The sequence below is a fragment of the Theobroma cacao genome, chromosome 5, assembly GCF_000208745.1.
Source record: "Theobroma cacao cultivar B97-61/B2 chromosome 5, Criollo_cocoa_genome_V2, whole genome shotgun sequence".
In the NCBI taxonomy this organism is placed as follows: Eukaryota; Viridiplantae; Streptophyta; class Magnoliopsida; order Malvales; family Malvaceae; genus Theobroma; species Theobroma cacao.
The window spans coordinates 37,574,943-37,597,624 of NC_030854.1; the positions used below are offsets into that span (position 1 = coordinate 37,574,943).

General features: G+C 35.2%; 3 protein-coding genes across 4 annotated transcripts; all 3 read left to right on the top strand.

Moving 5' to 3' along the window:
• LOC108662045 (probable disease resistance protein At4g27220) lies at positions 1,362–7,468 on the top strand. The gene is made up of 6 exons (XM_018121091.1): positions 1,362–4,209; positions 4,957–5,406; positions 5,527–6,051; positions 6,103–6,267; positions 6,793–7,230; positions 7,439–7,468. The coding sequence occupies exons 1-6, from the start codon at positions 1,660–1,662 to the stop codon at positions 7,466–7,468; spliced, it is 4,158 nt and encodes a 1,385-aa protein (XP_017976580.1). The 5' UTR covers positions 1,362–1,659.
• LOC108662294 lies at positions 9,035–15,272 on the top strand. 2 transcript variants are annotated; one of them, XR_001928180.1, is made up of 6 exons: positions 9,035–9,136; positions 9,191–9,468; positions 10,020–10,862; positions 14,390–14,512; positions 14,668–14,732; positions 14,814–15,272. XR_001928180.1 is itself a non-coding variant. In XM_018121850.1 (5 exons), exons 1-5 carry the CDS (start codon positions 9,064–9,066, stop codon positions 14,089–14,091), a joined length of 1,254 nt encoding a protein of 417 aa, XP_017977339.1. In that variant the 5' UTR covers positions 9,035–9,063; the 3' UTR covers positions 14,092–14,383. The 2 variants fall into 2 exon arrangements, 1 of the variants encoding a protein (XP_017977339.1); XM_018121850.1 differs by lacking the exons at positions 14,390–14,512; positions 14,668–14,732; positions 14,814–15,272 and adding exons at positions 13,930–13,956; positions 14,059–14,383 and having other exon boundaries at positions 9,035–9,152; positions 9,207–9,468.
• On the top strand, positions 18,384–20,095 carry LOC108662046 (probable disease resistance protein At4g27220). Its single transcript, XM_018121092.1, has 3 exons — positions 18,384–18,822; positions 18,967–19,396; positions 19,519–20,095. The coding sequence occupies exons 1-3, from the start codon at positions 18,384–18,386 to the stop codon at positions 20,093–20,095; spliced, it is 1,446 nt and encodes a 481-aa protein (XP_017976581.1).

The following is a 22,682-nucleotide window of genomic DNA, read 5'->3' on the forward strand; positions in this document are numbered from 1 at the left end:
ATACCAAATGTAAAACTATAATGCATAAAATATAAAAATTAAATATGATATACAAAATTAATAATTTTTTTTTATATAATCAAGATATTTTAAAGACTATAAATTCAAGATAATTTCCTTTGAATTAAATAAAAAACATAAAACACATAAAAATATACTCAAGATAAACTCCTTTTATATAATTAGGATTAATAAAAAATGATATATTAATAGAATTTTAAGTAACAGTGCAACACTAAAACTTATATTTGAGAACTATAAAATAATTTATTAATTTTTAAAAATTAAAATTATAAAAATAAAATACACATAATAGAAAAAAGAAGAACATGAAAAGTAGAAGATGGAATTCATATATGATATAACAAAAAAGAAAAAAAAATATGGTTGATGGTTTGTAGAAATTTGAAAAAGAAAATCTACAAAAATTTAGAATAGATGAGCAAATAGAATAGAAATGAAAAAAATAAATAATAATAATAATAATTGAAAGAAGAAAATGGAAAAACACTTTAAAATTGAGTGAGGCATGTGAGTTTATTTTGTTATTCTTTATTTATATTAATTATTAAATAAAAAATTATTTTGAGGGGGTCAATAAGAGAATATATAAAAAATTTGAAAAAATTTATATGATATAGAAAAAATTTTAAAAATTTGGGGGGTGCTGTGTAAAGGAGAATATATATACTTCCACATAGGACCAACTGGCAAAGCATGATTGATTTGTATTAGTAAATGTTTAGAGATTGACGATTAGCCTTGATCTGCCATAATTCATTGAATCACGTTGGAATGGGGGTGGCTCTGATTTTGCCCGCCTTTTTCGGTCCAATGGAATCCTAAAATTATTAAATAAAGGAGGGAATGGAAGAGCAAGCCAAAATGAGGATGAGTCTTTTGGTGAAAAACCGACAACAGCTTATTACTATATAATTTTCTTCTTTCCTCTCTTCTATAATCCATGATGGGCAATGAAAACTGAGGGTGACTCTTTTTTTTTTTTTGTTTTAAATGAAATGGCAAAGGCAAGCGGTTCTTTATAATTTTGGGTGAGTCTTTATAATTTAAAACAGATTTTATTTGTTTAATAAAATCTCATGGCATGTGCTTATTATATCTTTTTATAATTATTCTTATAAAAAGATATAATAAAGACTTAAGGTGAGTCTTTGTTTATACTTGAATGGCCGTGAAAAGCTGCGTGCCAGTTTCATAAAACCCAGTCAGACACAACGTTTCTGCTCAACTCATCCCTATTACCTTACTTAAGCGTCCTTTGCTCTTCCAGTTCTCAAAACCCTTTTATTTTCTTGCTTTGATCTTCGATCCTCTTTTCCTTTTCCTTTGTTTTTGGCTTGGTCCGTTGTTTCTTTCTCATCTCTTTTCCCTTCACCTCAAAGCGTCGGCTTCTCACATTCCTCTACTTTCCACCCAATAAACCAGAAACCTTTCACTTTGATTCTTAGTTGCCTCTTTCTTCATAGCTACAGCTAATGGAGAAAACCACCGTTTCCAATTTCTTACCATTCTGATTATTTGCCTTGCTCATATCGTTTATTGATATATTCGTCTTGCTGTTTTCATTTTTGGGTCTTCTCGATCCCCTGTTGTCTACTTCTTCTGTCATTTGCTTTGCTTTTCTGTTGAATTAAAAAAATGGAACCTATTCTTACTGGTGCTGCTGCCAACCTTTCTTCGGAAGCTGCAAAAGGCATCTTCCAAGATATGAAACGTCATATCAGATATGTAATCATTTACAAGAAAAATGTCGACAAGTTTGAGGAGAAACTTAAGATGTTGATAGCAAAAAGAGCAAGTCTGCAGCAAGAGGTTGATGCTGCAGACAGGAACGGGGAGAAGATAAAAGCGGACGTCGAGCTTTGGCGATTTACGGTGGACGAGGTAATCACTGAGGAGGGGAAGAAGGTGAAGGATCTTGAAGACAAAGCAAAGAACAAGTGCTTCATTGGCTTGTGTCCCAATATCAAGTCTCGCAACCAGCTTAGCAGGAAAGCAGAAGAAGGTGTCGCGACTATTGACGACCTTATCCAACAGTGTCAATTTAACGGAGTGGGATACCGTGATGTTCCAGAAGCTATATTGGACGCATCTCCTAAAGACTTTGAGACCTTTAAATCAAGAGAAAAGGTTTTCAACGATATCATGGAGGCTATAAAAGACGCTACTATCAACATGATAGGGTTGTATGGGTTGGCTGGTATGGGCAAAACATCACTAGTCAAAGAAGTTGCCAGACAAGTCCAAGAGCTTAAGTTATTTGATTCGGTGGTTACCGTAATTATGACTCAGACGCCGGACATTCAGAACATTCAAGATCAAATTGCAGAGTTGTTGGGTCTAAGACTTGAAGACAAGAGTACGGTTGTAAGAGCACGAAGATTGTGCGAAAGGTTGAAGAAAGAGAAGAAGGTTCTTGTTGTTTTAGATAATGTTTGGAAGAAATTGGACCTCGAGGAAGTTGGAATTCCATTTGGAAACCAACACAAGGGATGCAAGATATTGTTGACATCAAGAGATCAAAATGTTCTCTCCAATGGGATGGATGCTGAGAAAACTTTTTCAATTGGTGATTTAGACGATGAAGAAGCTTGGGACTTGTTTAGGAAGATGGCTGGGGACTGTGTTGAAAGTGCTGAGTTGCGATCTATAGCAATTGAGGTAGCCCAAAGGTGTGCAAGATTACCGCTGGCCATTGCAACAGTTGCAAGGGCATTGAGAAATAAAAGTTCATTTGCTTGGGAGGATGCTTTACGGCAACTACAGAGGCCTTCCTCAAACAACTTCACTGGGATATCCGCTGACGTATATTCAGCTATAGAGTTGAGTTACAATCATTTAGAAAGTGATGAACTTAAACAAGCTTTCCTACTTTGCAGTCTACTGCGCCATGAACCAATTGATTACTTGTTGCAATGTGCCATTGGTTTGGGTTTAATTAATGGTGTCAGCACCATGAAGGAAGCACGAAATAGGTTGTTAACAATGGTGAGTAACCTCAAAGCCTCTTGTTTGTTACTTGATAGTAACCTCAATGATCGTTACTTTGATATGCATGATCTTGTTTATGATGTCGCCATGTCAATCGCTTCTAAGGACAATCATGTCTTTGCATTAACCAAGGAGGATGTTCTGAAAGATTGGCCAGATGGAGAGATAATGAAAAAGTGGAACAAGATTTTTTTGCGATATCCTAGAATAATTGGAGAGCTTCCTGACGAGTTGAATTGTCCAGAGGTTGTTCTTGTCACTTTGGCTAGCAAAGATCTTTCCCTCAAAATGCCACCTACCTTCTTTAACAAAACAAAAAATCTTAAAGTCTTGGATTTTAGTGGTATGCAATTTTCTTCTTTACCTTTGTCAACTTGTCTCTTAACAAGCCTTCATGCATTGTTCCTAAATCAATGTGAATTGAGAGATATAAGCATTATTGGAGAGCTTAAGAATTTAGAAATTCTTAACCTTTCATATTCTGATATCAAAATTCTGCCTAAAGAAATTGGGCGACTGGTTAAATTAAAAGTGTTAGATTTAGGTCATTGTACTAAACTCAAAATAATTTCACCAGGTGTCTTATCAAGCTTGTCTAGATTAGAAGAATTATATATGGGTGGCACCTTTATTCAATGGGAAGTAGGGGGACATGCCAACCAACGAGGCAATATTGCTAGTCTTGCTGAATTGAATACTCTGTCTTGTTTGACCACTTTAGAAGTCCATATTCCTGATGCCGAGGCCATGTCAAGGGGCTTGCTCTTTAAAGAGTTGCAAAAGTTGGAAAGATACAAGATTTTCATAGGAAAGGAATGGGAATGGTTTGGCGAGTATGAGTATTCAAGGACTCTGAAACTCAAGTTAAGTACAAGTATTGATCATTTGGATCATGGAATTAAGTTGCTACTGGAGAAAACTGAAGCTTTATATTTAGATGACCTTAAAAGTGTCACGATTGCAATGCAAGGGTTCAAAGATAAAGAAAGCTTATCGCATTTGAAGAATCTCCATATCCAAAATGATTCAGTGATCAAATATATCATTAATGATAATGGTGTAGTTGATAAAAATGAATTTCTTCAATTACAATCTTTGACACTTCAAAATCTACCTCAGCTCATTAGCTTTTGTTCTGAAGACGAAAACGGCTCTACCTCCAGGGTTCAACATGAGTTGCCTCTATTTAGTGAAAAGGTATTTATTACTTTTCATTTTTCACTCATTTCAAGGCATATGTTGATCTCATTTATTATTTTCTTAACATTTTCTTCTTATGAACAGCAAATGTTCTCAAATGTTAAATTAGTATTATTTTAGAATCTCCCTCCTTCGTTTTTTTGCTAATTGACCTTGAATATCTATTATGAGTCAAAACATATATTGAATATCTATTTTAAATTTGAGACTCTATAATCCGTTTATAAAAATTGTCTAGTGCTATACTGATCCTTTGTTAAAGTTATATGTAAGAGCCTAGCATAATTGTAAGACGAGTAAGGGCATAGTTAGAGATCTGAGATTTTGTTCATTCAGAAAAATAAATTTCAATATGTATCTACATTCTATAAAAAAACCGATGCCTTCTCCTCCCTTTAAAAAAAAACAGGTTGCCACATTGTGTGAAAGCCATTTCCTTTTGTTTCCATTTTTCGCTACCATCCACGGTTGATAAACCCAACCATGTCATAGTGCCCATTTGAAAGCCTGAACATCAACAAAGCCCACTTCAGTGATTGTTTAATACATTAGAAATCACTTCTCCTTAAAATGGAAGTAATTATTTCTCCTGAACTTAGTTGCCATTGAATTGGCAAACCCATTCCTTCCTTTTTAATCATAGAATGTTATGTAATTATGCTAAATAAGATAGTCTTTCTTCTGTTGTCTTTTTCTTTTTCTTTTTCATGCTATTTTTAATCTAGATTAATTACATGTCTGCAGTCGTTGTTCCCTTGCTTGGAGAATTTGCGGTTGTCCTCAATTAGTGTTGAAAGGATATGGCATGATTCTTTCTGCAATCATGAGAATTTGACAAGATTGATCATCCAGGGTTGTGGCAACTTAAAACGTTTATTATCATTTTCTATGTCTAGGAAGCTAGTGCATCTCAAATGCTTTGAGATAATTGGATGCAAGTGCTTAAGAGAGATAATTTTTGCAGAGGATACAGAGGAAGAAAGCAAAGATACGATTTTATTTCCTCAATTAAACTCTCTAAAGTTACAGGATCTTCAGCATCTCATTGGATTTTGGTTAGAACGTCGGAATATTGAATTTCCATCCTTGAAGTCACTAAAGATAGAGAAATGCCCGGAACTCAAGGGGTTCATATACGAATCTACAATGGAAGGGAGCCAAAGTTTTTCTAGTCAAGTTCTCTTTGACGAAAAGGTAGAGTATTGTTAGCATTCTTTATTATCCATGTTTTCCCATTGCCATGCTTTTGGACTTGATTATAGGAACAAATGCTTCTAAACATCTCATTATTTGGCATGAATTAATTACATACAGGTTGCATTTCCTAGTTTGGAGAAAATTTCTATTTCCAAATTGAGAAACATGAAGATGATATGGCAGAACCGACTCGCTGCGAATTCCTTTCACAAACTACAAGGAATGGAAGTTGAAGAATGTGACGAGCTATTGACCATTTTTCCATCTAATATGTTGAGAGCATTTCAAGGACTGCAAACTCTAACAGTTCAGAAATGTGTTTCGGTAGAAGAAGTATTTGAAGTTGGAAGGTCAAATACGGAAGAAACAGGTGCTGTCACCACTCAACTAAGGGAGTTGTATATTGGGTATCTACCAAGCCTCAAGAATATTTGGAAAAATGATCCCAAAGGAATTTTCACATTTGAAAATCTGCGGGTAATAAGTGTTTGGGATTGTTGCAGTCTGAAGAATGTATTTCCAGCCTCAGTAGCCAGAGTTCTTCCACAACTTAGAGATCTTCACATAAATGATTGCGGAGTGGAAGAAATTGTTTCCAAGGAGGAAGGATTGGAAACAACTATCACTTTCAGGTTTGATCAAGTATGCTACCTTCTTCTTTGGCTGCTACCACAACTCAAATGCTTTTACCAGGGGGTGCATACGACGAAGTGGCCAATGTTAAAAAAGTTAAAAGTATTTGGCTGTGACAAAATGAAGATACTTGGTACAGAACGTCTCAACATCTCAGACACGGCTAAAGTCGATGGACAACTTGAGTCCAGTTTAATCCAACCACCGCTTTTGTTGGCTGAAAAGGTATGCATGTGCCTCCACCTCCACTCTTTCTCAACTGATTAAGGTGCTAACGTGTACGTGAATAGCTATTTAATAGGCCCTCGTAATGTACTAGCTATATTTCCAACTTTTTATTAACAAGCTAGAGTACCAAAAATCAAATGTGATCTTATAAAAAATCATTAAATACAACAAAATCAAATTTTTATTATTGTTATTATTTTTATAGGAAATTGCATATGTCAATGACTAGCTAGTTGAATTTATATAAAAATTTATGAAAAATTAAGTGACTAAATGTGTAATAAAAAATGGAGTATATATACCTTGTTTGAGTCAAACCCATACTTTTAATTGTGGAATATGGAAATGATTATAAGTAAAAAGAAGTATTCAAAAGTTTGAAATGTAATCTGAGTGTACCAAGACTTGCGTACTAGCATACTGTGTTTGTCTGTGCACTTGTTTTCTTTTGTTAGTACAATAATTTTTGCATTGTTGAAAGAAGAACATTGACTCCAAAACTGTTACTTTATTGGTTTTCAGGTCATCCCTCAATTAGAAAAATTGTCATTAAATATTGATGACATTAATGCAATGATAAGTGATAGTCAATTTTCAAGAAGCCTTTTTCGTGAAATAAAAGTTCTTAGGGTGTGCAACTCTGGTGATGAATCTGTTGTTTTCCCAATTACTTTCCTAGAAAGATTTCACAATCTAGAAAAGCTTGTGGTGATTTCTTATGAATTCAAAGAGCTGTTCTGCAATGAAAGAGATTGTGGTGTGGAGACATATGCTGGGACACTGCCCACGATCAGAAGCTTAAAATTGATTGGTCTTGATAATCTCAAACATTTATGGAAGCAGGACGTACAAGTAGACCGCATTCTCCCTAATCTGGAAACTCTTCAAGTCTACCAGTGTGACAAACTTATTAGTTTAGGGTCATCCTCAGCATCGTTTCAAAATCTCTTGACGTTGAATGTGTGCAGCTGTGGCTCAATGATATGCTTAGTTACATCTTTAGCAGTCCAAAGTCTGGCCCAACTCAAAAAATTGACGATAAGAGAGTGCATTTCCATGAAGGAAATAGTTGGAAATGAGGGTGATGAAGCAACATACAACATTAATTTCAGTAAGTTGAAAAGTTTGGAACTCTGTGATTTACCACAAATTAAAAGCTTTTGTTCAGGCAACCACACATTTGGGTTCCCATCTTTAGAAGAAGTAATTGTGAACAAATGTCCCGAAATGGAGATTTTCTGTAAGGGAGTTTTAAATGCGCCAATGCTGGAAAGAGTACGAGTAACAGACAAAGATGATAAGGGACATTGGGGTGGTGACCTTAACAGCACTGTCCAACAATTGTACGCCGAAAAGGTACTTGCTCATTTTAATTTATCTAACCAATTAGTTGTCTTTGTAAGGCTTTTTTTGTTGGTGGATGCTTTTGTTTGCTTAATTTGATAAGGTTTCTATTTTTATTTCTTTTGTTTTTGTGGTTACCTATGAACTTAATCGTTCTTTTTTGTTGGATTTTGTAGGTTGGATACAAAGGAGTGGAGTATGTAGTACTCTCCGAGTTTTCTAAGTCAACAGAAATATGGAAAGAGAATCCTGAAGGAGTTTTCAATTTCGTAAATCTTACATATTTGGAGGTTTACAATTGTAAGAGCCTGAAGTACATATTTACTGTTTCTATGGCTTTGGATCTTCTGCAATTGAAGGAGATAAAAGTAAGAAATTGCCCTATGATGGAGCAAATAATCACAAATGAAGGAGCAGAGGAAGCATCAATCGTGCTGCCCAGGCTTGTCCTTATAACTCTTAGGTCATGTTCCAACCTGAGGAGCTTTTCTTTGGGAAGTATTACAATGGAATGTCCATCTTTGCTATCTGTTGATGTAGATAATTGTCCAAAAATGTTAGCATTGGCATCTACATTTGAAGGAGAGAAGGATATAGAGACAGTTGCGGCCTTTTTCAATGATAAGGTTAGTCTCTGCATGGTTTCTTAACATTTAAAACGCTTTTCTTTCCAAAGTTTTTGATGCAATAAGGATTATGTATGTAGGTTGTATGTCCAAATTTGCAGAATGTGCGACTATCCTCAATTGACGTTCAGAGAATATGGGATGACCAACTTCCTGAAATGTCTTCTTATGCTCAAAATTTAAAACAATTGACTGTCGAGGGCTGTAGAAATCTAGAAGAAGTTATCTTTATAGAAGGATTACCAGAAGATGGCATGATGAGCCAAATATTCCCTAAACTAGAAATTTTGCAATTCGAAGACCTTCCCAAACTCGCGAGATTCTGCCATGGAAGTTACTTTGAATTCCCCTTGTTAAAAAAGCTTATAATGATGAACTGTCCTGCATTGAAGACATTCATCTCCGATTCTACAGAGACAAACGAAACTCTTATTTGTCAAAAAGCGAAAGGAAACAACTCAGATATTGATTCCCCTCCTCTCTTTAGTGAAAAGGTGATTACTCCATTTGTCTTTTCTTTATCACTCTTCTTTTTTTTTTTTTTATGTATCCTCAAGTTTTAAATGTTTGATTCCCCTTTCCTTTGTTACATTTTTTCCTTGTTATTTAGTTGTTGAACATGAAGATCTATGATCTGCAATATTATTGACACAATCAATAAATTTAGCAGGTGGCTTTCCCTCAATTAAAGGAATTGGGAATCGTAGGGATGGCAAACTGCAGAAAGATATGGCCTGATCAACTCGTTGGTGATTCATTTTGCAAGCTAAATGATTTGTGGGTGTACAAATGCAATCGGCTGTTGAACATTTTTCCACTTAATATGAGGGCAAGACTCCAGAATCTAGAGGATTTCCGAATAAGAGATTGTGATTCATTAGAAGAAATATTTGAACATGAAGCGCTCAATACCAACGACTTTTGTGATTCATTAGAAGAAATATTTGAACATGAAGCGCTCAATACCAACGACTTACATTCAGTGACTGCCACTCAATCCATTGCGGAAGAAACAACCACTAATTTTGTATTTCCTAAACTAACATACTTGGAACTTTATATGCTGCCCAGATTGAGGAGTTTCTGCTCTACGATACATACTACGGAGTGGCCATCATTAAAGAAAATGTGGATATATGGATGTGACAAAGTGGAGATATTTGCTTCAGAAAATATTCGGAGCTTTGGAGAATCAACAAATCATCAACCCCTGTTTTGGGTAAATGAGGTAATTGAACACAAAACTATGTTCAACTTTTAAACATTTAGTATGATCTTGATTTTCAATGTAAATTTATATGGTTTGTTGGGTCAAAACTCAATCAAATCCAGATAGATTTGCCTTTTTTTTTTCATATAATTCTCACAAGCATGTCTCAGTATTGCTCCAATATTGTAGCTTGCACATAAGATTTATGTTAAAATAACTATATTCACTCAATTAAGGTGTTCTCATCTTGCTTAACTCATATAGATGCATCATATGGCACTTTTAGATTAGGTTTCAAGGAGTGTTTCGAAAAAGATAAATTAGATTAAACAAATTCATGTACATAAAAATTTGGTATTAGGCAATTTATCAGAAAGAATTTTTCTATACAATGATATTCAGAAAACTCAAGCAATATAACATTTGAACTGTGTCTTCATCATTCTTGTGTTGCATTCCCACCATAATATACACAGTGTGTCTCACTGTTAGCTTCAAGAGCTTAGTTCGTAGAATAAATGAAACATTGACATCTTTAACTTTAGTCTAACACATTTGTTAATTTCCAGGTTACATTTCCCAATCTGGAAGAATTAAAATTGGAGTGGAATGACATTATGAAAGAGATATGGCATGGACAACTTAGAGCAAACTTTTTCTACAAACTAAAAGTTCTTGAGCTCATTCACTTTCCTGATCAATCAGCTGTTTTCCCACATTGTTTTATTCAGTCATTACCAAATTTAGAAAAGCTTGCTGTTAGTGAAGCTTCCTTTAGTCATATATTCCATTTTGAAGGATTTGATGGTCAGAAAAATCATGCATCGGCAATCACTTCGTTGAATGAATTGGTGCTGTCTGAACTTCCTGAGCTAACACATCTTTGGAAGGAAGAATACCACCCCATACCAGCTTTCTGTGAACTGAGAACTCTTCAAGTGCGGGATTGTGGCAAATTAAAGATTTTAGCGCCATCATCAGTGTCTTTTGAAAATTTAACAACTTTGGAAGTTTCAAGATGTCATGGATATGTGAATTTGATAACATGCTCAACAGCTAAGAGCCTAGTGCAACTCACAAGAATGACCATAACTGATTGTGAGATGATAGAGAAAATCATAGCATGTGAGTCTGAGGAAGTGAAAGGAGACATTGTTTTTACTGAACTGAAGTATTTGCAACTAAGTTGTCTACCAAATATGGCTAGCTTCTGCTTAGGGGATCACAACTTGGAATTCCCTATCTTGGAGAAAATGATTGTGAGAGAATGCCCAAAGATGATGATTTTCTGCCAAGGAGATTTAAGCACACCACAACTCCAAAAAGTGATATTGACAGAAGATGGAGATGAAGAAAATGGGCAGTGGGAAGGCGATCTTAAAACTACTATAAAACGGATGTTTGAAGAAGAGGTAAGTATCAATTTAAAAGATTTTCTTATGTTGCTTTGGTTTCTTATTTTGATTTTTCAGTAGCATCCGTTAACTTTTCCTTGTCACCCCATACTTTTTAAAAGGTTGCTCAAATGAGGAAACCATACTAATATATAAAGTAGAGCTGTTGCAGAATTATTGGAGCATGCACTATCGAGAAGCCAGTGATTATTGTCTGCTGAGTTAGAGTTTTCAATCGTCATGAACAACACTTCCTCTGCAACTTCAGCTTTCTCAACTTGCTTTGCAACCTGTGGTTTTTTGTCTGCAGCCTCAGCTTTGTTCTTACAGACTTTTTCTACATGCCCTAACTGCTTACAAGCATTGCATTTGACTCCAAGTCTGAACCAGCGTTAAGCTTCAGAATGGTTCTTTTTCTTGCAATAGGAGCAGACTGGAAACTTGCCCCTTTTGTTTTGGGATCTTCCAGCAGCTGTACCAGCTTTGTCTTTCTTTTTATTTTCATTTGAATTCTTTTTAAATGAAGGATCAGCAGGGGCCTTACCTTTTGCACGAGCTGCCAATGCATGATCAACTCTTTCATCTCTTCTTGCTGCCTTCCTCTGTTCATCAGCTTCCAAAGCACTAACCAAGTCTGATATTGAGAGCTCTGTAATATCCTTAACTTGCTCTAGAGAGGTGATTGTATGATCAAACCTTTTTGGTAGACTTAACATAATCTTCTCTACCACTTTCAAATCAATGAGGGAGTCTCCCATGAGTCTGATCTGATTTACTAGTTTCATCAAATCCTCAACAAACTCACCTACGGTCTGATTTTCTTTCATTCTCAGAAGCTCATATTTCCTTTTGCGGTTTTGCAAACGCACCTGTTTGCTCCTTGCAGACCCCAAAAACTCCTTCTCAAGTTTACTCCAAGCCTCGTTTGCAGTCGCACATCCCATAATCCTGTTGAAAATCGATTCAGACACTGCTGAATGTATGAATGACAAAGCTCTATATCACTTTGCAATATCTTCTTCATATTGCTTCACCTGAGCCTGCGTAGCATTCTCCTTCAGCACTGGAAATTCAGTTTCAAACTCAACAGCATTCCAGAGGTTAACACTTAGAAATGCCTTCATTTTTATGACTCAAACTGCATAATTGGAACCATCAAAAAAAGGAGGTGACTGCTGTGTAATGGTTGAAGTTGAAGTTGACATGTTTGAAAAAAAAGTTTGGTTATTGTAGATGAGACTTTGAAGGTAATTTGTAAGTTGTTTAAATGACTCAAAGGATCAATTCACAGCTCTGATACCATGTTCTTGTTAATACAGAAAAGATGCAGCAGGCATGCAAGGACAAAGTAAAAGCAATAGACAAAACAGAGAGCAGAACTTGGCTAATATCGATCCATCCATTTACTGAGGAGAAATCCATAAATATATACAAGAGCTATTTAACTAACACTTGTACAAAAAAATATCCAAGTGTTTGACACAGCATTAGAGCAAACATGCAGTGCTTACACATCCTAGGACAGATGTGCAGCAGCATGCTCTGTGAATTACCAAACTAGCACAACAAAACAAAGTGGACACTTGTCCTGTGCATAGTTAGACAAAATGACATTCAAGCTAGTTTTTATCTCAACAATTATCAGTGTCTTCTGAAAATTTAACAACTTTGAAAGTTTCAAGATGTCATGGATATGTGAATTTGATAGCATGCTCAACAGCTAAGAGCTTAGTGCAACTCACAAGAATGACCATAACTGATTGTGAGATGATAGATAAAATCATAGCATGTGAGTCTGAGGAAGTGAAAGGAGACATTGTTTTTACTGAACTGAAGTATTTGCAACTAAGTTGTCTACCAAAATGGCTAGCTTCTGCGTAGGGGATCACAACTTGGAATTCCCTATCTTGGAGAAAATGATTGTGAGAGAATGCCCAAAGATGATGATTTTCTGCCAAGGAGATTTAAGCACACCACAACTTCAAAAAGTGATATTGACAGAAGATGGAGATGAAGAAAATGGGCAGTGGGAAGGCGATCTTAAGACTTATAAAACGGATGTTTGAAGAAGAGGTAAGTATCAATTTAAAAGATTTTCTTATGTTGCTTTGGTTTCTTATTTTGATTTTTCAGTAGCATCCGTTAGCTTTTCCTTGTCACCTCATACTTGTTAAAAGGTTGCTCAAATGAGGAAACCATACTAATATATAAAGTAGAGCTGTTGCATAATTAATTTAGCATAGAGCTTCTAACTATTTTCCTTTTTATAATGGAAATTTACTATAAAACTGTAGTTTTTGTGCTTTTCATTAATTTAAGGAACTCTTGATTAATTTTTATGATTGCAGAATGTCAAAAATTCTGAAAACCACTAAGTTTACCTTTTAGTTGCCCAAGTAGAAAGAGGGAAATATTGGTTTTGTACTTGTGAGAGGCTACATGTTCCTTGGATTGAAGTGAGATGGTAAGTAGATCTTCTACTTCCATAATCTTCATTTTTCTACTCTATTTCCATCACCACACCTGACTGCTTTGTTTTTTTTCTCCTTCAATTTTGGATTGCCAATTAATTAATTTTTTTATTAATTAATTTGTAGAAGAAATAACAGGGAACTGGTTTGTTTAAAAGTGATTGATTTATATACCCTTATCAATTTATTAATTTATGAAATTAGAAAATTATTACTTATTTTTTATTATCAATTAAGTTATTTAGTAGGATTTGTAACATTGAAAATGTGAAATTGCAATTAGTAATAGGAAATATTGATGGCTGATACATAGTTGAAATGTATGAATGTGTAACATGAAGCTGGTTATTTTCTAATTGGATATTTGCTGGGGGTTCTTCCAAAAGGTTATAGAATACCATGCATAGAGGAGTTGCAAGATGATAGATTTGTTGCTGGAAGTGTAGACGAGTCTCTTCACGTGAGTAAGAATATTGTTGTCATTACTACGCTTCATTAGTTTGAATTGCCTTACTGACCGAGAAAAGGAAATAGTTTGATGCTAATTTTATGTTATGATGTTAATGCTAACTTGCTAAGACATCTTATAAGTTATGTATATCTGCACCTTGCAGGCCAGTGCTCGTAGCATTTCAAACAAGGTGAAAAGCTCTCTTTTTCTCCAGTTAGCTTCCACTATTCTGCAACTCTTGGGTTCTACCACTGTAATTGTTTGAGGGCCCTTCTTTGGTCTTGATGGCTAGATGCATGCTGCACCCGCATCATTAAGTTCCTAGGTTCGAGGGCTAACAGAAGAATTGACTGAAAGCTGGTCCGAAAAGCACAATAGAAATCAGATAATAGATATGACTTGTAGGATAGCAAGACATGAAGCAACTTCAGCTGGTACTAACAAAAACTATTAACTATAATTTGATAGTCTAACAGGAATAATTTGTTCATCTGTTCTTTTGTAATGCTTTTTCTTTTAGTATCATAGGTAGGTGATGACTGAGGAAAAGAAAAATTATTAAAGAATGAAATGGTCTCCAAGTCTTTATGGTATTAAGTGCATGGAATTTGGTTTATCTGCAGTACTTCCACTTCCAAAATATCACTGAAGGTGAGGGAAGAAATGTGGGAAGAGATGAATCACAAGCATGCTAATATTGGCATTTCATAGAACTCAAGCTTTGTTCCAAAGTCAGGGCCTCATAGGCACAGTCAAACAGAGTGCATTCTACAAACCTGAGACACGCACGCATACCAAGTGCAATGGTCTTATTAATCATATGAAGAGCATCACTCGCATCATATTTCTGCCTGATACTATGCTTTGCAGACTCTGAACAACTTTTTATGCGTGGTCTTAGGAAGCCTAGTCGCTGAGCATCTACAATTTGGATGCATAGAGGGACTCCATGATGATGTTGACAAGGTACATTCTTCTGCTCAAATGATGTTGCCATGAGGTATTTTCAGATTACTAACTGCTAGTGCTTCCCATTAATGGAAGCAGCTGGATAAAGTACTTAGCTGGTTGGGTTACACTGCGATCAAGTTAGATGGGCTGCATCGAATACTATTACAATAGAAGATGCTGATGTTGGGAGAGAAATCGAGCTGGTTCGCAAGCTCTATCAGAGCATCCCTCAATCTGCTGTCCTTTGTGAGAGTGGCCAGAACAGTTGTAGAGTGGTTTCCACAAGCAAAAATTTCTTCAATTTATTGCCCATGATGTAACTAGCATTATAATTAAGCGTTGTCTTCTACTTCATGTTCAAATTGCATGTAAGTTGGCTATGATTAGAACTTTGTAGTTCAACTTGAACTCTTAGATAGTTCTGTTTTTACATTTAGCAGGATCCAATGAGCAATACATGAAGATTGTACAGTCTACAACATCATCTTGGTCCGTTCTTGCTCATCCAGGAAAGGAAATTCAGACAAAAACCATTGTTTCTGATGATTTTTTGTACCACAGAAACTTGCAAACAGACCAAGGCAGATTAAACTCCCAAAACAATGAGAGAAAGAACAGGAAAAAAGAATCATGCAAATTCAATATAATTAACTTGATACATTACTGCTTTGCTCAAAAAGATACCATAAAAGAGTTCAGAACCCCAAAATCAAAGAACCCTAAAACTAAACCATCCTATATTATACAGCTGGTCAAAAAAAAAAAAAACCCAAAAACAAAACAAAGAAGAAAAAGCGGACTAAAACTCCTGAGAAGCAGATCCAATATCACCCTTGCCCTTTCCCATTTTCTTTGGAAGAAGGGTTTGGTGAATGTTGGGCAAAACACCTCCATTTGCAATGGTAACCGAACCCAAAAGCTTGCTTCGCTTCTCATCATTCCTCACTGCTAGTTAGATGTGTCTTGGAACAATTCGATTCTTCTTGTTGTCTCTCGCTGCGTTGCCAGGAAGCTCTACTAACTCACAAGCTAAAAGCTTGTTGCAAGTCACAAGAATGACCATAACTGATTGTGAGATGATAAAGGAAACCATAGCCTGTGAGTGTGATGAAGTGAAAAGAGGCATTGTTTTTACCCAACTGAAGTATTTGCAACTAAGCGGTCTACCAACTCTGGCTAGCTTTTGCTTAGGAGATCATAACTTTGAATTCCCTGCCCTAGGGAAAATGATTGTGAGAGAATGCCCAAAAATGAAGATTTTTTGTCAAGGATATTTAAGCACACCACAACTGCAAAAAGTCATATGGACAAAAGATGAACATGAAGAAAATGGGTGGTGGGAAGGTGACCTTAAAACTACTATAACACGGATGTTTGAAGAAAAGGTAAGCATCGATTTAAAAGATTTTCTTATGTTGCTTTGTTTTCTTATTTTGATATTTCAATTAGCTTTTCCTTGTTACCCCATACTTATTAAAAGGTTGCTCGAATGAGAAAACCATACTAATACATAAAGTAGAGCTGTTGCAGAATTAGTTCATTAATTTAGCATAGAGCTTCTAATTATTAATAAAGAAATTTACTATAAAATTATCGTTTCGGTCTCTTCTATAGCGTATCCAATTTCAGAAATTCTTAATTTTTATAATTTCAAAATATCGAAAATTCTAAAGATCATTGAGTTTATTCTTTAATCTGCTCAAATTGGAAGAAGGAAATATTGTTTTTGTACTTGCGAGACACTACATGTTCCTTGGGTTGAAGTGAGATGGTAAGTTGATCTTCTACTTCCATAGTCTTCATTTTTCTACTTTATTTCCTTCGCCGTGGCTTAGTTGCTTTGTTTTTTTTTTTCTTGATTTTCGAATTGCCAATTAAAAGCAAGATAAGAATTTGTCTATTAATCGTTTGCACCGATGACAGACAAAAGAATGAACTGCATAGATCGAGTGCACTTTGACTCTCCGGTAGACGTAATCCGACCTCCACCCAATTTCGATCTCTCGAAACAGCGTCACGAAGCTCTACAAAGGGTTGACAAAGAGCTCTCGAAGCGCAATTTCAGAACTAAAAGAAAGTTGAAGTTCAATTAATCTAATGTGAGATGTTAGAAGTTGTTTTTATTTTTATTTTTTGCATAAATAAAGAAAGGAAAAAAAGTAGAGGAATGGAACAAATAATATGGACAAAATAGAATATAACATAGGAAAGAAAAGAAAAAGAAGAAAAAAGAGAAAATTAAAAGCTAAAAAAATCAACAGATAATTAATAGTATTATCATATAATTCTACTCATATAAATTTGTATAATTAACTTAACAAAGATATAAACCATTTAATGTAAAGAATCCTTGACTCTATTCCGAATAATAAAAGAAGTAATTGGGATGTTATATTTAATAAACTCAAAAGTTTAAGATTATACAGATAAATTTAACCAACCAATTATAATTCAAAGATGGAGGTTTGATTACCTTCCCGAATATATAAAAATTGAAGACTTGAAGCAGTGTGCTATAGCAGGATTCTAAAGGCAAGACAAAGAAAAAGTCACATATTCTTAATGAACAAAATCAGTCACTTTACTTGTGCAAATAATCAAGCTCTGATTCTACATTGTAACATTTAAATTATTGTTATTTATTTCAGTTTCCAGTCATTCGATGCTTTCTTTTGCCTTGTCTTCTTTGCCACCCAATGCATCTTTTTCTTTTTCTCTATACCAAAACATCATCATTCTGTTTGTTTTCTTTTTGGAGAGAAGGAAAATCAAAAGATTATTCATTCCAAGATTCCTATAAGCAAATGTGACAGAAGGTTAAATTCTTCAATTCAGTAAAGGCATGCACAAAGACACTTGTCACGAACAATCCATCCATGGAAAAATGGTAAGCAGACAAATATTAGGCCTGGACCCTCCTAGTTATGGACAGGATGACAAATAACAACATTTACTTAAAATGTTAAAAATATTAAACCAAGAGTTGTTGAGACATCTATATTCTTTTCGTAATTGCAGTTGCACCGAATTTTATGACGTTGGTCTTGGTTAGAGGCTTGAATCTTTCTTTTTGGATATTTATATTATTTATTTGTTTAATAAAAATCTCATGACTTGTGCCTATTATATATAATTATTCTAAAAAAAAATAAAGATATAACAAAGACTTAAGGTGAGTCTTCCATTATGCTTGAATGACCATGAGAAGCTTCCTAGGTTTATAAAACCCGAACACACAACGTTTCTGCTCAACTCATTCCTATGATCTTACTTTAGCGTCCTTTGCTCTTCCATTTCTCAAAACCCTTTTATTTCCTTGCTTTGATCGTCGATTATCGTTTCCCTTTCCTTTGGTTTTGGCTTGCTCCGTTGTTTCTTTCTCATCTCTTTTTCCTCCACCTCAAAGTGTCGGCTTCTCACATTCCTCTGCTTTCCACCCAATAAACCAGAAACTTTTACTTTGATTCTTAGTTGCCTCTTTGTTCATCGCTACAGTTAATGCAGAAGCCACCGTTTCCAATTTCTCACCGTTCTGATTATTTTCCTTGCTAACATAGTTTTTCATATATTAGTTTTTGCTATTTTCATTTTTGGGTCTGCTCGATCCCCTGTTTTCTCTGTTCTTTTGTCATTTGCTTTAATTGTCTGTTGAATTTTTTAAAAAAAATGGAAGCTGTTGGTACTGGAGCTGCTGCCAACGTTTCTTCAGAGATCGCGAAAGGCACCTTCCAAGAAATTAAACGTCATATCAGACATGTATTTATCTACAAGAAAAATGTCGACAAGTTCGAGGAAAAACTTCAGATGTTGATAGCAAAAAGAACAAGTGTGCAGCAAGAGGTTGATGCTGCGGACAGGAACGGGGAGAAGATAAAAGCGGACGTCCAACATTGGAGCAACACAGTGGACAAGGTAATCAATGAAGAGGAGAAGAAGGTGAAGGATCTTCAAGAGAAAGCAAAGAACAAGTGCTTCATTGGCTTGTGTCCCAATATTAAGTCTCGCTACCAGCTTAGCAGGAAAGCAGAAGAAGGTGTTGCGGTTGTTGACGACCTTATTCGACAGTGTCAATTTAACGAAGTGGGATACCGTGGTGTTCCAGAAGGTTTTCAACGATATCGTGGAAGCAGTGAAAGATGCTGCTATCACTAGTCAACAAAGTTGCTAGACAAGTCCAAGAGGTCAAGTTATTTGATTCGGTGGTTAACGTAATTGTGACTCAAGACTCCTGACATTCAGAAAATTCAAGATCAAGTTGCACAATTATTAAGTCTCAGACTGGAAGATAAGAGTACGGTTGTAAGAGCACATAGATTGTGCGAAAGGTTGAAAAAAGGGAAGAAGGTTCTTGTTGTTTTAGATAATACTTGGAAGGAATTGGATCTCGAGAAAGTTAGAATTCCATTTGGGAACCAACACAAGGGATGCAAGATATTGTTGACGTCAAGAGATCAAAATGTACTCACCAATGAGATGGATGCAGAGAAAACTTTTGCAATTGGTGATAAAGAAGATTGGCTCTTATTTAGGAAGACGGCCGGGGAAATTGTTGAAAGCACTGAGTTGCGATCTACAGCAATTGAGGTAGCCAAAAGATGTGCAAAATTACCGTTGGCCATTGCAACAGTTGCAAGGGCATTGAGAAATAAAAGCTTATATGCTTGGAATGATGCTTTACGGTAACTACAGAGGCCTTCCTCAAAAACTTCGCTGGGATATCCGCAGCCGTATATTCAGCTATAGAGTTGAGTTACAATCACTTAGAAAGTGAAGATCTTAAACAGGTTTTCCTGCTTTGCAGTCTACTGCATTGTGATAGCATCGATTACTTGTTGAGATATGCCATTGGTTTGGGTTTAACTAATGGTGTCAACACCGTGGAGGAAGCGCGAAATAGGTTGTTAACAATGGTGAGTAACTCTTGTTTTTTACTTGATAGTAACATCAATGACCAGTACTTTGATATGCATGATCTTGTTTTTGATGTCGCCATGTCAATCGCTTTTACATACAATCAAGTCTTTGCATTAAATGAGGAGGATGTTCTAAAAGATTGGCCTGATGGGGAGACAATGAAAAAGTGGAACAAGATTTGTTTGAAATATCATAGGGTTGGAGAGGTTCCTGACAAGTTGAATTGTCCACAGCTTGTTCTTTTCCTTATTTGTAGAAAGGATCTGTCCATGAAAATGCCACCTAACTTCTTTAGGGAAACAACAAATCTTAAAGTCTTAGATTTGACTCAGATGCATTTCTCTTCTTTACCTTCATCAATTTGTCTTCTAACAAGTCTTCGTACATTGTGCCTAGATCAATGTGAATTGGGAGATATAGTCATTATTGGAGAGCTCAAGAATTTAGAAATTCTTAGCCTTTGAAATCTAATATCAAAACTCTAGCTAAGGGAATTGGGCAACTAGTTAAGTTGAAGTTATTGGATTTAAATGATTGTACTAAACTCAAAATAATTCCACCAGGTGTCTTATCAAGTTTGTCCAAATTAGAAGAATTATATATGGGTGACACGTTTATTCAATGGGAAGCAGGGGAACAGGCCAACCAACAAAGCAATGCTAGTCATTGTCTCGTTTGACCACTTTAGAAGTTCAAATTCCTAATGCTGAGGCCATGCTAGAAGGGTTGCTCTTTAAAGAGATGCAAAAGTTGAAAAGATACAAAGTTTTCGTAGGAAAGGAATGGGAATGGTTTGGTGAGTATGAGTATCCAAGGACTCAGAAACTCAAGTTAAGTACAAGCATTGATCATTTGGATCATGGAATTAAGTTGTTATTGAAGAACACCGAAGCTCTGTATTTCGATGAACTTAAAGGTGTCAAGTTTGCAATGCAAGAGTTAAAAGATGAAGAAAGCTTGCTGCTGTTCAAGAATCTATATATCCAAAATATTCAATGATCAAATATATCATTATTGATAATGGTGTCTTTGACACTTCAAAATCTATCACAGCTCATTGGCTTTTGTTCTGAAGAAAAAAGCAGCTCTACCTCCACAGCTCAACATGATCAGTTGCCTCTTTTCAATGATAAGGTATTTATTAACTTCCATCTTTTACTCATTCTAAGGCATAGGTTAATCTTATTTTTAAATTCTTTAAGATTCTTTCTTATGATCGACCAATGTTCTCGGATGTTAAATTTGTATTATTTTAGAATCTCCTTCCTTCACTTCTTTGCTAGATGCCCCTGAATATCTATTATGAGTAAAAACATACATTGAACATCCATTATAAATATAGAAGAAGAAAGCAAAGATAAGATTTTGTTTCCTCAATTAAGCTTTCTAAAGTTATAGGATCTTTAGCATCTTGTTGGATTTTTCTTAAAAGATCAGAATATTGAATTTCCATTCTTGAAGGCATGATGATAGAGAACTGCCCAGAAATAAAAGGGCTCATATACAAATCTTTGACGGAAGGGAGCCAACGTTTCTCTAGTCAAGCTTTCTTCAACGAAAAAGTAGATTAATTAGCATTCTTTATTGAACATGTTTTTCCCATTGCCATGCTTTTGGCCTTGATTATAGGAACAAATGCTTCTAAAATTTTCATTAATTGGCATGAATTAATTACATACAGGTTGCATTTCTTAGTTTGGAGGGACTTTCTATTTTCAAATTGAGAAGCATCAAGATGATATGGCAGAACCAACCCGCTACGAATTCCTTTGGCAAACAACCAGGAATGAAAGTTCAAGAATGTGATGAGTTATTGACCATTTTTCCATCTAATATGTTGAGAGCATTTCAAGGACTGCAAAAATCTATTAGTGAACAATTGTGTTTTGCTAGAAGAAGTATTTGAAGTCAGAAGGTCAAATATGGAAGAAACATGTGCTGCCTCCACTCAACTAGGAGAGTTGTATATTGTGGATCTACCAAGCCTCAAGTATATTTGAAAAAATGATCCCAAAGGAATTTTTACATTTGAAAATCTGCGGGTAATAAGTATTTGGCGTTGTTTCAATCTGAAGAATGTATTTCCAGCCTCAGTAGCCAAAGTTCTTCCATAACTTAGAGATCTTCGGATAGCTGGTTGCAGAGTGAAGGAAATTGTTTCTAAAGAGGAAGGATTGGAAACAGTTGTCACTTTTGTGTTTGATCAAGTATCCTACCTTTGCCTTTTGAACCTACCAGAACTCGTATGTCTCTACTTGGGGGTGCATGCCACAGAGTGGCCAATGTTAAAAAGGTTAAATGTATTGGACTGTGGGAACATGAAGATACTCGGTATAGAACGTCTTAGCATCCCTGATAAGACTAAGGTCGATGGACAACTTGAGTCCACATTAATCCTTCCACCGCTTTCGTTGGCTAAAAGGTATGCGTGCACCTCCACCTCAACTCTTCTCTCAATTAATTAAGATGCTAACGTGTACATGAAAAGCTATTTGATTGATCCTTGTAATGTACAAAAAATCATTTCCATCAAATGTGATCTTCAAGAAAATCATTAAATACTACCAAATCAATTTTTTATTTTTATATTTATTTTTATAGGAAATTGCATATGTCAATGACTAACTAGTTGAATTTATATAAATTAAGTGGTATGTAATATTTTGAAAAATAAATCACTTGCATGTTTTGATTTCACTCACAATTTCAGATGAGCATTTAGTCACTTAACTTTTCGAAAACTTTTATTTTTAGTCATTCAATATTAAAAAATAATGATTTGGTCACCAACATTTGTGAAAGTTATTTTTTTTAACACTTAATAATTAGAAAAAAAAAGTCAATCATTAGCTTTTTTAGAGAAAAAAAAGGTCAACCATTGGCTTCTAACAACTGAGTGATAAACATGAACTTTCACAAAGTTTGATAGCCAAATTGTGATTATTTAAAATTAAATGACCAAAATAAAAACTTATGAAAAATTAATTGAGTAAATGTGTAATTAAAATTGGAGTTTGTTTGAGTCCAACCCCTACCTTTAATCGTGAAAAC

What these genes read in the sequence shown, in the direction of transcription:
- LOC108662045 (XM_018121091.1), top strand. Translation starts at nt 1,660, where the DNA reads ATGGAACCTATTCTTACTGGTGCTGCTGCCAACCTTTCTTCGGAAGCT. An exon ending in TCACTTTCAGGTTTGATCAA is followed by an intron (nt 6,052 to 6,102) that starts GTATGCTACCTT and finishes TGCTTTTACCAG; the next exon opens with GGGGTGCATACGACGAAGTG. An exon ending in AAAATCTCTTGACGTTGAAT is followed by an intron (nt 7,231 to 7,438) that starts GTGTGCAGCTGT and finishes GCTTTTGTTCAG; the next exon opens with GCAACCACACATTTGGGTTC.
- LOC108662046 (XM_018121092.1), top strand. Translation starts at nt 18,384, where the DNA reads ATGGAAGCTGTTGGTACTGGAGCTGCTGCCAACGTTTCTTCAGAGATC. An exon ending in ATACCGTGGTGTTCCAGAAG is followed by an intron (nt 18,823 to 18,966) that starts GTTTTCAACGAT and finishes AGAAAATTCAAG; the next exon opens with ATCAAGTTGCACAATTATTA. An exon ending in GCTTGGAATGATGCTTTACG is followed by an intron (nt 19,397 to 19,518) that starts GTAACTACAGAG and finishes CCTGCTTTGCAG; the next exon opens with TCTACTGCATTGTGATAGCA.
- LOC108662294 (XM_018121850.1), top strand. Translation starts at nt 9,064, where the DNA reads ATGAGGGCAAGACTCCAGAATCTAGAGGATTTCCGAATAAGAGATTGT. An exon ending in GAACATGAAGCGCTCAATAC is followed by an intron (nt 9,153 to 9,206) that starts CAACGACTTTTG and finishes AGCGCTCAATAC; the next exon opens with CAACGACTTACATTCAGTGA. An exon ending in AACGGATGTTTGAAGAAGAG is followed by an intron (nt 10,863 to 13,929) that starts GTAAGTATCAAT and finishes TGCACCTTGCAG; the next exon opens with GCCAGTGCTCGTAGCATTTC.